Below are 16,202 nucleotides of genomic sequence, written 5' to 3'. Positions count from 1 at the left end.
AAAAACTTGGAGTACTTTAAATGAAATTATGGGCAGAAAGACAACTTCAACTCCATCTTTTATCGAATTAGATGGCTTTTTCATCTCAAAACCGTTTGATGTTGCCAATTATTTTGCTTATAGAGAAGGGCACTCAACATGTACTACATTGACACAAATGACTGATAATTGGTTGAAAAAAATTGATAATAAGATTGTGAGGTGTACTGTTTGATTTCAGTGCAGCCTTTGAAATGATTGACCATAATATGTTGAAATAACATGTGTTATGGCTTTTCAACCTCAGCTCTGAATCCATGATATGGCAATCTGTCTAATAGAACTCAAAGGGTTTTCTTTCATTGGAGCTTCTCTAATGTCAAACATGTAAAATGTGGTGTACCGCAGGGCAGCTCTCTAGGCCCTCTATTATTTTCTATTTTTACCAATGACCTGCCACTAGCATTAAACAAAGCATGTGTGTCCATGTATGCTGATGATTCAACCATATACGCATCAGCAACCACAGCTAATGAAGTCACTGAAACCCTTAACAAAGAGTTGCAGTCTGTTTTAGAATAGGTGGCCAGTAATAAACTGGTCCTGAACATCTCTAAAACTAAGAGCATTGTATTTTGTACAAATCAGTCCCTAAGTTCTAGACCTCAGCTGAATCTGTTAATGAATGGTGTGGCTGTTGAATTACTTGGTGTTACCTTAGATTGTAAACTGTCATGGTCAAAACATATAGATTCAATGGTTGTAAAGATGGGGAGTGGGCTGTCCGTAATAAAGAGATGGTCTGATTTTTTTGATGACCACATTGCAAAAACAAGTCCTGCAGGCTCTAGTTTAGTCTAATCTTGATTATTGTCCAGTCGTGTGGTCGAGTGCTGCAAGGAAAGACCTAGTGCTGGCCCAGAACATAGTGGAATATCTTGCTCTTCACTGTAATCAGAGGGCTGATATAAATTCTATGCATGCCAGTCTCTTGGCTAAGAGTTGAGGAGAGACTTAGTGCATCACTTCTTATTTTTATAAGAAACGTGTTGAAAATCCCAAATTGTTTGCATAGTCAACTTACAGCTCTGGCCCACCAGGGGTCTTTTCGCAGTCCCCAAATCCAGAACAAATTCAAGAAAGCTTACAGTATTATATAGAGAGAGCTATTATTGCATGGAACTACGTTCCATCTCATATTGCTCAAATGAACAGCAAACCTGGTTTAAAAACAACATCTCACGGCACAACGCCTCTCCCCTATTTGACCTAGATAGTTTGTGTATATATTGATATGTACGCTACGTGTGCCTTTAAAAAAATGCATTGTTGTAGTTCTGTTTTTGTCTATTAATATTCTGTATTATTTCATGTTTTGTGTGATGTGGACCCCAGGAAGAGTAGCTGCTGCTTTTGCAACAGCTAATGGGGATCCTAATAAAATACCAAATACCTCCCTCTCTCTCTCGCTCTCTCTCTCTCTCTCCAGACCAAGGCAGCCCTAGCTGAGGAGAAGAAGTTCCAGCAGCATATCCTGAGCCAGCAGAAGAAAGAGCTGACCAGTCTACTGGAGTCTCAGAAACGCCAGTACCGCCAGCGCAAGGACCAGCTCAAAGAGGTAGAACCTTATTCCAACCACACGACTACCTTATTCCAACCACACGACTACCTTATTCCAACCACACGACTACCTTATTCCAACCACACGACTACCTTATTCCAACCATTTCAGGACAACCACACAATTGCAGTCACATGGGACTGACCCAGGAGTGGCTGGTGTCACCCTCTAACCCTTCCCCCTGTGTTGTTTTGATTGGCTTGTGTCAGCCCCTAACCCAGGGTTCCTCAACTGGCGGCACGCAGTCAAAATTATTTGGCCCCCCAATTTTTCTTAGCAAAATATAAAACAAATAATACATGTTTTCTTGTTGCACGTAAGACTGTAAAAACACCAGGAAATCAGCTCCACAAATCAGCTAAACATTTTTAGAAATCTGTTCCCAAAGTATTCCCACGTATAATAGAGAACCAAGTCATCGTATACAAATGTAAGCAAGGTTTGAAATTAAGTTTTAATCAAACATTGTATCTGTTCTTGCGGTTAATTTGCAGTCCTCAAATTATTTGTAATCCTACGGATTTTTTAAATCTTTTTTTATCACAGTGCAGCTGGCTCGTCTGCTCTTTCTCTTCACTAATGATGCAGGTGTGTCTTCAGTCTGTTCCCCAAGCCTATTCATTGATGATAGGCACTGCTTTACTGAAGTTTTTTTTACTGCTAGAAATTGCGAGGAGCAGCTTTTGATTGCCGATAGATAGGCCTAGTGCACGGTTCTGACTCCGTCTGTCTGGTGGCTGACCTGCCTATACTGTGCCCCTCCCCTCTCTCTCCATCCCTTGCTAGCTCGCTATGGAAGATGCAGGCAGCTCGAGATAATTTGATTGACAGTTAGTTCCCCTTCAGAAGCAGCATTCCTTTACAGACAAGTAAAATGCCCGTTCAGTGGCACCTCGAAACCTTCTCTGGAGAAGGTTTTGTCGGCATTTAAAAAGCCTGAGTGTACCCTTAGACACACAAACATGCCCTAGCCGAGGCGCTTTCAAGGGTATATGACTGCGGTACATGTAACTTAATTGCCCGGCCCTAGTCTTCATACATACGTAATAGGACCAATACTCTGCATTGTGGATTTTTATGAGCCATTTGTCATGTCCCTACCTTCAACCCTTCCCCCTGTGTTGTAATGAGTGGCTGGTGTCACTCTCTAACCCTTCCCTCTGTGTTTCTACTAGGAACCGAATGAGAACCAGTCAACCTTTAAGCGGGAGAAGCAGGGGTGGCTGGTGTCACCCTCTAACCCTTCCCCCTGTGTTTCTACTAGGAACTGAATGAGAACCAGTCAAACCCTAAGCGGGAGACGCAAGAATGGCTGGTGTCACCCTCTAACCCTTCCCCCTGTGTTTCTACTAGGAACTGAATGAGAACCAGTCGACCCTTAAACGGGAGAAGCCGGGGTGGCTGGTGTCACCCTCTAACCCTTCCCCCTGTGTTTCTACTAGGAACCGAATGAGAACCAGTCAACCTTTAAGCGGGAGAAGCAGGGGTGGCTGGTGTCACCCTCTAACCCTTCCCCCTGTGTTTCTACTAGGAACTGAATGAGAACCAGTCAAACCCTAAGCGGGAGACGCAAGAATGGCTGGTGTCACCCTCTAACCCTTCCCCCTGTGTTTCTACTAGGAACTGAATGAGAACCAGTCGACCCCTAAGCGGGAGAAGCAGGAATGGCTGGTGCGTCAGAAGGAATGTCTGCAGCAGCTGCAGGCGGAGGAGGAGGCGGGGCTGCTGAGGAGACAGAGGCAGTACTACGAGCTGCAGTGTCGCCAGTACAAGAGGAAGATGCTGCTGGCCCGACACAATCTGGAACAAGACCTGCTCAGAGAGGTATAGCAGACCTATTGTAGTACCTAGAGTATAGGTATATTACTGGGGGAGATTGACCTGCTCAGAGAGGTCTCGTCCACCAGCCGGCTCTCTGTCAAACCATCTGGTTTCACAGCGCCTCAGAACTGAACTTAAATCGAGTTGAATGGAAGCTTATGACCGGAGCGGTGAAAACAGCCGCCGGTTTTAATAGGCAGATCTGTCCATCACCATCTAGCATAACCCTTAGAACCCCCCCACCGTTATCGACTTCAAGCAGAAGTTTTTACATGTAAACTTTATATCCCTCAAATCAGAATCAATTGGGCTTCCCAAAAATAATATGGCTGATGTGATAAAACAATTATTTTGATTGGCAATTTGCTGTTTTTCAAAGTCACATCTAATAAAACTGTTGCCTCGATTTAGAGCCACACGTCATAGTCGTGTGATTCACACAAAATTTGAATTGATTAGCAATAGGTTCGGGCGTTATTATGCTTCATAATGTGACAGGTGAAATGAGAAAAGCAATCTGCAAGTGATTACTTAAAAAAATATATAAACGCAACAATTAACGACTTTACTTATAAGGAAATCCGTCAATACATTTATTAGGCCAGAATCTATGGCGGCACATGCCAATCGTAATGTGTTTTTCCCACAAAGGGCTTTATTACAGACAGTTTCATCAGCTGTCCGGGTGGCTGGACTCAGACGATCCCGCAGGTGGAGGTCCTGGGCTGGCATGGTTACACATGGTCTGCAGTTGTGAGGCCAGTTGGACGTACTGCTAAATTCTCTAAAACGTTATGGTAGAGAAGTTAACATTAAATGCTCTGGTGGACATTCCTGCCAATTGCACGCTCCTTCAACTTGAGACATCTGTGGCATTGTGTTGTGACAAAACTGCACATTTTAGAGGGGCCTTTTGTCCCCAGTACAAGGTGTATCTGTGTAATGATCATGCTGTTTTTCATTTGCTTCTTGATATGCCATCTTGGCAAAGGAGTAATACTCACTAACAGGGATGTAAACAAGTTTCTGGCCAAAATTGTAGAGAAATAAGCGTTTCGTGCATATGGAACATTTCTGGGATCTTTTATTTCAGCTCATGAAATATTGGATCAACACTTTACATGTTGCGTTCATATTTTTGTTTAGTATAGCTATAAAAATGTATTGATAAACCATCCTGTGGCTATTTCCAAAATACGCCCATATACTGCCCAAGCCTAATTAGCATGTAAATCCACACTGGTGATAGGAATTCCATGAGGCTTAACCTCGGGACCGCGCCCAATCCGACACCTTACGTTTTATTTCCTTGTTTTAAGATCCCTTGACTTCTTCCACATTTTTGGTTACAGCCATTTTCTTAAATCTACACACACTACCCTCTAGTGACAAAGCAAGAAATGTTTGCTAGAAACATAAGTATTCAGACCCTTTACTCAGTACTTGAAATCACTTTTGGCAGCGATCACAGGCTTGATTCTTTTTTGGTTTGACGCTTCAAGCTTGGCACACCTGTATTGGGGAGTTTCTCCCATTCTTCTCTGAAGATCCTCAAGCTCTGTCAGGTTGGATGGGGAGCGTCACAGCACAGCTTTACCATTTATAGGGTGTTGTGTGTAGATTGTTGAGGAAATTGTTTTATTTTAGAACAAGGCTAGGATATCAAATGTGGAAAAAGTCAGTCTGAAAACTTTCTGAAGGTAACACATTTTCACCTGTTGGAAGCTAGTGTGCAAAACACGCAAAAACAAAAGAACGGGAGGCATAGAAATACCACACAGAACAGATCTACTGCTTCATAGACTTGCTTTCAATGATAATGACATTTAACATTGCATTTCTATGTGAAATTGATCAGGCACCCACAAAGTTACAAAAACATTTATTAACTGAAGTTACCTATATACAGTTAACAATGGTGTGAGTGGTTGTGTGCATAGCTGTGGTGTTGAAAGGTGCCAAAGCAAACGCACAAATCGACCACAAGCAAAATCTAACAGTGTGTCGTCACTGCACACGCAGAGAACACCTCTGGGAAGCGCTGCGCTCTCATTGGGAATCCCTACAATTGATGGCCTATTGGAAACCACTAGAGATAGACAGACCACACATGCTCACCAGCCAAGTTATTCCCAAAGATAACGTTGATACCCTCAATAGGCAACGAAGGACGCACCCCTACAACAACCTCACCTTTCACCAGTTCAGAATCCAACATCAATTTTTGCAATGGAACTGACAGAGTTGAAACCTATTCCCCTAATTAAAACACTACTCCCCCGAATTAGTCTCAGCATAGAAGGGTAACACAGACTACTCAGAGGCACCTGTGTCTCTCAATCTTCACTTCCTGACATTGACACAAAACCCTACGTAATGAAAGGCAAATAATCTGGGTCAATATGGACTTTCACATGCCCCTGGGCATGAGGGAGTGACGAGTGAACTGATGTGGGACAGGCGCTGCTAACATCGTAGGCTTAGGTTTAACGAGCACTGAATTTACCCTTAGCCCTGAGAACGATCAGTCAAATTTATTTATAAAGCTCTTACATTAGCTGATGTCACAAAGTGCTGTACAGAACCCTAGCCTAAAACCCCAAACAGCAAGCAATGCAGGTGTAGAAGCACGGTGGCTAGGAAAAACTCCCTAGAAAGGCCGGAACCTAGGAAGAACCAGGCTATGAGGGGTGGCAAGCCCTCTTGACTGTGCCGGGTGGAGATTATAACAGAACATGGCCAAGATGTTCTAATGTTCATAGATGACTAGCAAGGTCAAATAATAATAATGTTGTTGTAAAGGATGCAACAGGTCAGCCAGCACCTCAGGAGTAAATGTCAGTTGGCTTTTCATAGCATCTCTACCGCTCTTGCTGTCTCTAGAGAGCCGAGAACAGCAGGTCTGGGACAAGGTAGCACGTCCGGCGAACAGGTCAGGGTTCCATAGCTGCAGGCAGAACAGTTGAAACTGGAGCAGCAGCATGTCCAGGTGGACTGGGTACTGCAAGGAGTCATCAGGCCAGGTAGTCCTGAGGCGTGGTCCTAGGGCTCAGGTCCTCTGAGAGACAAAGAAAAAAAAGAGAATTAGAGAGCATACTTAAATTCACAGGACACTGGATAAGACAGGAGAAATACTCCAGATATAACAGACTGACCCTAGCCCCCCGACACAAACTATTGCAGCATAAACACTGGAGGCTGAACAGGACATTCGTTTTTCCAATGACCAGAACCCTGACAGTAGTGACACTCTTGACCGAAGTCAGCTTTACCACAGGAGCCAGGCTCAACCCAAGTTGAATGAAACTCTGTCCGTGAATCAGAGTATCTCGGTGGGCAAGGTCCAAATCTCTCCGAACGCCCCCGCTCACTCCGAATACGGGGCTCTGCAAAGACATTTGAGTCAAAACGTACTTGTCCACCAAAACCGCAGCTTCAGAGACAGTCTTCACTTTTCGTTAATTAATATACGTGGCTATACGATCAGGGATTGTGTCCTTAAATTGCTCTAGCATAATACAGATCACACAGCCCCTGGAAAGTCACCCGCAGAGGCAGAACACCAGCGATTAAACTGACGATAACTCTCATGCAAACTCAACATGAGTCTGCCAGCCCTTTTTAAAGTAATAAATCGTTGGCGGTAAGCCTCAGGAACTAATTTGTAAATCTGTAACCCAGGCATTTTAACCTTTCCATAACTAACACGGTCAGCTACACCAAGAGTTGCATATGCTTCCTGCACTTTACCGGTCAACACACACTGCAACATTAAAGTGCGGTCAGCAACACGCTCAAACAACGAAAACAACGTCTCAGGGTCCTTCTCATTCAATTTTGGCAACTACTATGTTTCCAACAATATCAAATGAGTCCAGGGCACAACCGAGGGAGGAGCGACCCCTAGGTAAATCGGGGTAACCTTCCCAGGACAAACAACCCCGAGAGCTTTCCTTCCCTAAACAACTCTAGCCGCTCTTGTTGCAGCTTGATTTTAGCACGCTCCAAATCCTGTTTAAATTCCAATTCATGCTTAACACGAGCATTGTCACAATCATGCTCCAGTTGTAACAGAAGCAGTTCTGTTGTTCAAAAGACCGACTACTAGGGCTCACAGACGGAGCAGCCGTTGTAGCAAAACGGCGAGTCCTCGGCAGAGGCTGCCCATTGGTAACTTCTAGTATATATCAACCTAACAGAAATTTTGGACGTTCATCACAGGTTTCAACCCGGTGATCAGCAATCTTCAACAGTTCTTTAGTACATAATTCTAACAGTTACTCTGATGGACAGCGAATGAACTCATCTATATAAGACGCCATAGTCACAAGTAAATACTACAAATAATCTCGCTCTTCCCCTCTGCTGAGCACACCAGACCACAACAAGAGAAAAGCCAATCACACTGGGCACCACAGGAGAGAGATGAGATACAGTTGAAGTCAGAAGTTTACATACACTTAGGTTGGAGTCATTAAAACTCGTTTTTTAACAACTCCACAAATTTCTTGTTAACAAACTATAGTTTTGGCAAGTCGGTTAGGACATCTACTTTGTGCATGACAAGTAATTTTTCCAACAATTGTTTACAGAGATTTCACTGTATTCACAATTCCAGTGGGTCAGAAGTTTACATACACTAAGTTGACTGCCTTTAAACAGCTTGGAAAATTCCATTAAATGTCATGCCTTTAGAAGCTTCTGATAGGCTAATTGACATCATTTGAGGCAAATGGAGGTGTACCTGTGGATGTATTTCAAGGCCTACCTTCAAACTCCGTGCCTCTCTGCTTGACATCATTGGAAAATAAAATCAGCCAAGACCTCAGAAAAAAACATTGTAGACCTCCACAAGTCTGGTTCATCCTTGGGAGCAATTTCCAAACGCCTGAAGGTACCACGTTCATCTATACAAACAATAGTATGCAAGTATAAACACCATGGGACCACGCAGCCGTCATACCGCTCAGGACGGAGACGCAGTCTATCTCCTAGAAATGAACGTACTTTGGTGTGAAAAGTGCAAATCAATCCCAGAACAGCAAAGGACCTTGTGAAGATGCAGGAGGAAACAGGTACAGAAGTATCTATGTCCACAGTAAAACGAGTCCTATATTGACGTAACCTGAAAGGCTCCTCAGCAAGGAAGAAGACACTGCTCCAAAACCGCCATTAAAAAGCCAGACTACGGTTTGCAACTGCACATGGGGACAAAGATCGTACTTTTTGGAGAAATGTCCTCTGGTCTGATAAAACAAAAATAGAGCTGTCTGGCCATAATGATCATTGTTATGTTTGGAGGAAAAGGGGGGGCTTGCAAGCCGAAGAACACCATCCTAACCGTGAAGCACAAGGGTGGAAGCATGTTGTGGGGTGCTTTGCTGCAGGAGGGACTGGTGCACTTCACAAAATAGATAGCATCATGAGGGAGGAAAATTGTAGATTACAGCAACATCAAGAAAATCAGTCAGTTTCAATTAACAGGTGTGCCTTGTTAAAAGTTTATTTGTGGAATTTCTTTCCTTAATGCGTTTGAACCTATCCATTGTGTTGTGACAAGGTAGGGGTGGTATACAGGAGATAGCCCTGTTAAGTAAAAGACCAAGTCCATATCAAATAAGCAAAGGGAAACAACAGTCCATCATTACTTTAAGATATGAAGGTCAGTCAATAATTAACATTTCAAGAACTTTGAAAGTTTCAAGTGCAGTCACAAAAACCATCAAGCGCTATGATTAAACTGGCTCTCATGAGGACCACCACAGGAAGGGAAGACCCAGAGTTACCTCTGCTGCAGAAAATAAGTTCATTACAGTTAACTGCACCTCAGATTGCAGCCCAAATTAATGCTTCAGAGTTCAAGTAACAGACACATCTCAACATCAACTGTTCAGAGGAGATTGCGTGAATCAGGCCTTCATGGTCGAATTGCTGCAAAGAAACCACTACTAAAGGACACCAATAAGAAGAACAGACCTGCTTGGGCCAAGATACACGAGCAATTGACATTAGACCAGTGGAAAAAAGTCCACATTTGAGATTTTTGGTTCCAATAGCCCTGTCTTTGAGATGCAAATTAGGTGAACGGATGATCTACGCATTTGTGGTTCCCACCATGAGGAGGAGGTGTGGGGGTGCTTTGCTGGTGACGCTGTCTGTGATTTATTTAGAATTCAAGGCACACTTTGCCAGCATGGCTACCACAGCATTCTGTAGCGATACGCCATCCCATCTGGTTTGGGTTAGTGGGACTATCATTTGTTTCTCAACAGGACAATGACCCAACACACCTCCAGGCTGTGTAAGGGCTATTTGACCAAGAAGGGGAGTGATGGAGTGCTGCATCAGAACACCTGGCCTCCACAATCACCCGACCTCAACCCAATTGAGATGGTTTGGGATGTTGGACCGCAAAGTGAAGGAAAAGCAGCTAACAAGTGCTCAACATATGTGTGAACTGTTACAAGACTGTTGGAAAAGCATTCCAGGTGAAGCTAGTTGAGAGAATGCCAAGAGTGTGCAAAGATGTTATCAAGGCAAAGGGTGGCTACTTTGAAGAATCTCAAATATAGAACACTTTTTTTTGGTTACTACATGATTACACATGTGTTCATAGTTTTGATGTCTTCACTATTATGCTACAATGTAAAAATAAAGAAAAACCATTGGACACACTTGGTTGACACGTTTCCTACCTTCTCTCACTCCCTCTCTCTCCATCTTTCTTCCTATACCTGTTTCTTTCTCTTTCCCCAACTCTCTCTGTGGCTCTCTCCTTTCTCCCCTCCCTCCAGGACCTGAACAAGAAGCAGACCCAGAGGGATCTGGAGTGTGCCATGCTGCTGAGGCACCACGAGTCCACCCAGGAGCTGGAGTTCCGTCAGCTGGGGGCGGTGCAGCGTACGCGGGCCGACCTGATCCGCACGCAGCACCAGACAGAGCTCACCAACCAGATGGAGTACAACAAGAGGAGGGAGCAGGAACTCCGGCAGAAACACACAGTGGAAGTCCGCCAGCAGCCCAAGAGCCTTAAGGTAAGGCTCCCTCACTCCTTCCTTCCTTCCCTCTCTCTCTCTCTCCTTCCTTCCCTCTCTCACTCTCCCTCCCTCCCTCTCTCACTCTCCTTCCCTCCCTCTCTCTCCTTCCCTCCCTCTCTCTCTCTCACTCTCCTTCCTTCCTTCTCTCTCTCTCACTCTCCTTCCTTCCTTCCTTCCTTCTCTCTCTCTCACTCTCCTTCCTTCCCTCTCTCTCTTTCTCTCACTCTCCTTCCCTCTCTCTCTCTCTCTCTCTCTCTCTCTCCTCTCCTCTCCTCTCCTTCTCCTCTCCTCCTTCCCTCTCCTCTCTCTCTCTCCTTCCTTCCCTCTCTCTCTCTCTCTCTCTCTCTCTCTCTCTCCTTCCTTCCCTCTCTCTCTCTCTCACTCTCCTTCCTTCCCCCTCTCTCTCTCTCTCACTCCCTTCCTTCCCCCTCTCTCTCTCTCTCTCTCACTCTCCTTCCTTCCCTCTCTCTCTCTCTCTCTCTCTCACTCGCCTTCCTTCCCTCTCTCTCTCTCTCTCTCTCTCTCTCTCTCTCACTCTCCTTCCTTCCCTCTCTCTCTCTCTCTCTCTCTCACTCTCCTTCCTTCCCTCTCTCTCTCTCACTCTCCTTCCTTCCCTCTCTCTCTCTCACTCTCCTTCCTTCCCTCTCTCTCTCTCACTCTCCTTCCTTCCCTCTCTCTCTCTCACTCTCCTTCCTTCCCCTCTCTCTCTCACTCTCCTTCCTTCCCTCTCTCTCTCTCACTCTCCTTCCTTCCCTCTCTCTCTCTCTCACTCTCCTTCCTTCCCTCTCTCTCTCTCTCTCTCTCACTCTCCTTCCTTCCCTCTCTCTCTCTCTCTCACTCTCCTTCCTTCCCTCTCTCTCTCTCTCTCTCTCCTTCCTTCCTTCCCTCTCTCTCTCTCACTCTCCTTCCTTCTCTCTCTCTCTCTCTCTCTCTCTCACTCTCCTTCCTTCCCTCTCTCTCTCTCTCCTTCCTTCCTTCCTTCCTTCCTTCCTTCCTTCCTTCCTTCCTTCCTTCCTTCCTTCCCTCACTCTCCTTCCTTCCTTCCTTCCCTCACTCTCCTTTCTCCCCTCCCAGTCCAAGGAGCTCCAGATCAAGCGTCAGTTCCAGGACACGTGTAAGATCCAGACGCGTCAGTACAAGGCCCTGAGGAACCACCTGTTGGAGAGCACTCCCAAGGCCGACCACAAGGCGGTGCTCAAGAGGCTGAAGGAGGAGCAGACCAGGAAACTGGCCATCCTGGCCGAGCAGTACGACCACTCCATCAACGACATGCTGTCCACACAGGCTGTGAGTAAGGCAAGGACCCTACCGTGCACCTCTCATACACCTGACAACTACAACGACGCAATACTACAAAAAACTAAACACACGCGCAGAGAGACATAACCCACACAAAGACACGCACATACTGCAGATCACACCCACTACACATCAACTATACACCTACATATTAAACCAGCTACACCAAAAATGTATACCAACAAATTTCAGTTCAACAAACATGTACTACATCCATACTAAGCTCTAGAACTACTAAAATTACAAACTAGGACTACAAATACCACATTTTGAGTGGTAGACATCCCCAAACCGTCCATTAGACCAGGGTGTGCTCTACTGACGTCCATCCCCCCCTCTTCCCCCTCTAGCTGCGATTGGACGAGACCCAGGAAGCAGAATACCAGGTGCTGCGGATGCAGCTGCAGCAGGAGTTGGAGCTGCTGAACGCTTACCAGAGCAAGATCAAGATCCACACAGACTCCCAGCACGAGAGAGAAGCCAAGGACCTGGAGCAAAGGGTGTCCATCCGCAGGGCCCTGCTGGAACAGAGGGTGAGAGTGACACGGAGAGATGGGGCGGAGGGGTGTCTGAAGGGAGTGTGTGTGTGTGGTGGGGGGGGGGGGGGGGCGTGTGTGTGTGTGCAAGAGAATATGTACAATATAGATGACACCAAAAAGGATAGGTCACTTAAAATATTTTTTTTCTCCCCTCTCTCTCTCTCCCTCTCTCTTAGATTGAGGAAGAGATGCTGTCTTTGCAGAACGAGCGTTCAGAGCGTATCCGTACTCTACTGGAGCGCCAGGCACGGGAAATCGAGGCATTTGACTCGGAGAGCATGCGTCTTGGCTTCAGCAACATGGCTCTGACGGGCATCCCCGCAGAGGCCTTCAACCAGGGCTACCCCAATCCCAGCCCCTCCTCTGGCCCCGGGGGCTGGCCCTCCCGCCCTGTCCCTCGCTCCGGGAGCCACTGGAGCCACGGTGTGCAGAACTCTGTGGCTCCCCCTTCGTGGCGTAGCCAGAACAGCTGCAGCGGTGGAGGAGGGTTCAGCCGTGCCGAGTCGATCACTTCGTCTCACGGCCTGGGGAGGGATAGTGAGATGAACATGAGTGGTAGAGGCCACTCCTCCAACTCCTCATCTTCCTCCTCTTCCTCGTCCTCCCACCATCATCACCATCACCAGCAGCAGCAGCAACACTACCTCCCCCAGCACTACCACCACCACCACCACCAGAGCACGCCACACCTGTACAGAGAGAGCCGCGAGCGCGAGGACCGCGAGAGGGAGAGAGAGTGGGGGGGTGGGGGAGGAGGACACCAACACCACCACCACGGGGGAGGAGTTCATCACCACCACCTCTCCCAACACGCCTCAGCCCAGTCCCTGGCTCTCCTGCCACCTCCGCCTCCCCCACCACCCATCTCCCTCTACTCCTCCTCGCCGCCCTCCTCTTCCTCCTCCTCGTCTTCCCAGGGAGGGGGATACGGGGGTCTGGTTGCCAGGGGCCCCAGCCTGATGGCCCTGAGGAACAGCCCCCAGCCCCTGAGGAGGACGGCCTCGGGGGGGCCCGGCGGGGCAGGGGGGGGCGAGGGGGTTCTGAGCCGGAGCACCTCGGTCACCTCACACATCTCCAACGGCTCCCACCTCTCCTACTCTTAAAGGGGAAGGGCAACGATAGGCTCCACCCCTCAGTCTTAAAGGGGCAGGGTGAGAGAACAAACCAAGCCTGCCCTTTCTCTGAGGTTGCCTCTGAAACGACACCCTAGCCCTCTCGTATGGGGAATAGGGTGTCGTTTGAGATATGCCATGCAGTGAGTAGGGGGGGAGGGGGGGGTTGAATGTCCCTAATCTCACTTCCACAAGAGTGTTTGTTCATGGAGGGGGTGGTGCTAAAACAGGTTTACCACCACAACGGGCAGAGCCAAAGCAGGTCCACCATTCCAATTGTTTAAGGGGATTTTTAATGTTGGATGAGGTCATCTCTCTCACAAATTCAGGAGAAGGGTTTAGATGAGGGAGGGGGCGGAATATTAACAGTAAGGTCAGATGTCAGACAGGGCTGGCCACCAGTAGGAGTCAGTTGAGCAGACTAGCTGCTTAGATTAGACAGACACCATAGAGTATAACAATGTCTGCACAGACGGGAGGGATACAAGTGGGGGGAAAGCGGTGTTTTTAAAGGGGTGTTTTAACAGCAATGGGTTTCTCTGCTGACATCAAACTGAGAGAAATGAATGGATGTGGAGATAACTATTTGAAAGAGGGTGCTTTAAAATACATTGTAAATAACGCAGAAACTAACACGTGAAGCATACTAGGTAATGATGGGTCGTATACTGTCCATTTGTGGTGAAGCAAGGAGCGGAACCACGAGAGGCAACTACAGAAACAGGTGGGTTTTTTTTGTTGGTAATAGGATTTTCAAATATATGACAGATGTAACACTGCCATCCGGTGGCTCGGCTGACCCAACACAACTCTGCCACTGCCGAGCAATAATTTCCCTGTGAACATTATGAAAGCGGGTGAGTGTACAGAGCTGAATGCTCGCTTAGTTTTTTCACGCTTGACCCATTCCTGGACACACAGCCTGGTAGGTGTGTGTAGAAGTACATGTGCATAAAGCAGTTATTACAATTCAGTGCATGAAAGTGCTGTACAGAAAGCATTGTATTCATACATGTTTATAGAAATGCATATAAGTATATAATACCTGTCAGAAGTTTTGACAGTAAAATTGAAGATTGTTCACTGTTCAACACCTTTGTCCTACATTGTACTTAGTGTACATAAAAGCACTCTGAAACGCTGGTATAGTAATAATAATGATCATTTTGCCATGTGAATAGAAATTGGAAAATAGTTTTGAGGGAAAATAGATATGGTTGCTATTATTATTGCTACTAGAGCAGTTGTAATGTTTGTTGTACACTAATTTTGTTTAAAAAAAAAAAAACGTTTTTTAAAAATGTTTTAATTGCCAATTTTGACCACTAGGTGGGGAGTAAGAGCAATGTTACTGTTATGGAGCGCTATGGAAAGAATGCTATTGTTTTTATTATTTTTTTAAAGAGAAGAAAAACGACTACCTTTCCCCAAGCATTCCCTCTATGGTCTCAGGGTCGGAGTCTACTGGGCAGTGCATTACCACGAAAGGTCGTGGTGTTATAGAGCCAGTATTAAATGTGGACGGGCCGTTCATGTTTTTAGCTGTATGTGTGAATATATTGAATTCAAGACTAAAGTCAGCCTCTACTCCAGCACGTTTTGTGCCATATTGTACCTCTCTTCATGTTGACACGGACCAGCCAAGCTTGTTGATTGTACACTACAGTACTCATCCTATACACTACTACACCCCACCAAAATACTCAGAATTTGTTGGTTACAACAGCCAAGAACGAGCAAGTGCATCCATTTTAAATAGCTTGGTGTGAATATTTCATTGTGTCCTTCCTTTCCGCCTTCCTTTCTGGAAGATATTTCTGGACAGAACAGGATCGGATTGGATTGAAGCGAAGTGTCGCCACTTTTATGCGTTCACCTTCCCACTCATCAGTAGTCAAGTACGAGTAAGCAATTAGCTATTTTAAAGTATTCTAACTGAGCCCAGGATCTCTTGTGTAGAGAATCATCTACCATTGGCTCCTAAACTCACACTGCCAAATCTGAACAGCACCAACATTACAACAAAATGGTGGGGTGGGAAACATTGGGTCTCCAGTGGGTGCATTTCAATACTCTAACCTCTAAGATACCTCAAGACACGTCTGGGGTGGTTTACTTCAGTTTACACGTTCACGACGGAACATGCTGGATTCATTTTCAGAGGCTGTGATTTTTAGACTAGGGCATGGAGACAGAGCTGGCGGGACAGAGAATGTGTGATGTCGCTACCCACATGTAGTGCTGATGTACGCTTAGAGGGGTGGGTCTCAATAGTCAAAAGTAGTTCCTTTTCCTTGTTTCATCCCCTTCACCGGCATATAGAAAACAGCACAGGTGGATGTGTGTTGGAAATTCACTTTAACCTGTCCTTTCACATCATTCAAACGAAGGAGAGATGAGGAGGGGACTCATAAGACTATTGTGATACTCCTCAGTTGGTGGGGCAGGGCAACGGTGATGATGGATGAGCGAGAATCTGATAGAAAGAGGAGGAATGGATTTGTGTGCTGGGGTATAGAACTGTTGTACAGAGAGAGGCCAAGTTACGTTCAGGTTCAATGCAAAGTGGAGCTGAGGTCTGCTACAGAATTTGTTGTACAGAAACACAAAAATAATTTTGAAAAATAAAAAAAGGAAAAAAATGACTTTTGATGCTGTCTTCATTTGTACGGAATTGGTTGGAATGTGTATCGGTTCAAAGGAACGCCCACAGACTATATTAGTTGGTGTAACTAATCATGAAAGATGTAAGGTAAAGATTACATTTTGTGTATCCTTTAAAAGGAAATTGACT

The 16,202-nt window shown here is 45.9% G+C and overlaps 1 protein-coding gene across 2 annotated transcripts in view; it reads left to right on the top strand.

The window, feature by feature from the left end:
- Nucleotides 1–16,053, top strand: part of LOC115170827 (serine/threonine-protein kinase TAO2) — a 35,446-nt gene extending 19,393 nt beyond the window's left edge. The window contains exons 15-20 of one of the 2 annotated variants that reach the window (XM_029727151.1): nt 1,469–1,597; nt 3,221–3,424; nt 10,216–10,455; nt 11,533–11,745; nt 12,108–12,290; nt 12,473–16,053. In XM_029727151.1, coding sequence (XP_029583011.1) covers nt 1,469–1,597; nt 3,221–3,424; nt 10,216–10,455; nt 11,533–11,745; nt 12,108–12,290; nt 12,473–13,399 — 1,896 coding nt within the window. In that variant the 3' untranslated portion in view covers nt 13,400–16,053. Of the gene's footprint in view, nt 1–1,468; nt 1,598–3,220; nt 3,425–10,215; nt 10,456–11,532; nt 11,755–12,107; nt 12,291–12,472 lie in introns of both variants that reach the window. The other variant, XM_029727150.1, reaches the window with a different exon arrangement.
- Nucleotides 16,054–16,202: the final 149 nt, after the last annotated feature.

The sequence above is a fragment of the Salmo trutta genome, chromosome 32 (genome assembly GCF_901001165.1).
Source record: "Salmo trutta chromosome 32, fSalTru1.1, whole genome shotgun sequence".
Taxonomy (NCBI): domain Eukaryota; kingdom Metazoa; phylum Chordata; class Actinopteri; order Salmoniformes; family Salmonidae; genus Salmo; species Salmo trutta.
The sequence above is the reverse complement of the archived record's forward strand: the minus strand, read 5'-3'. Positions and strand labels throughout refer to the sequence as shown.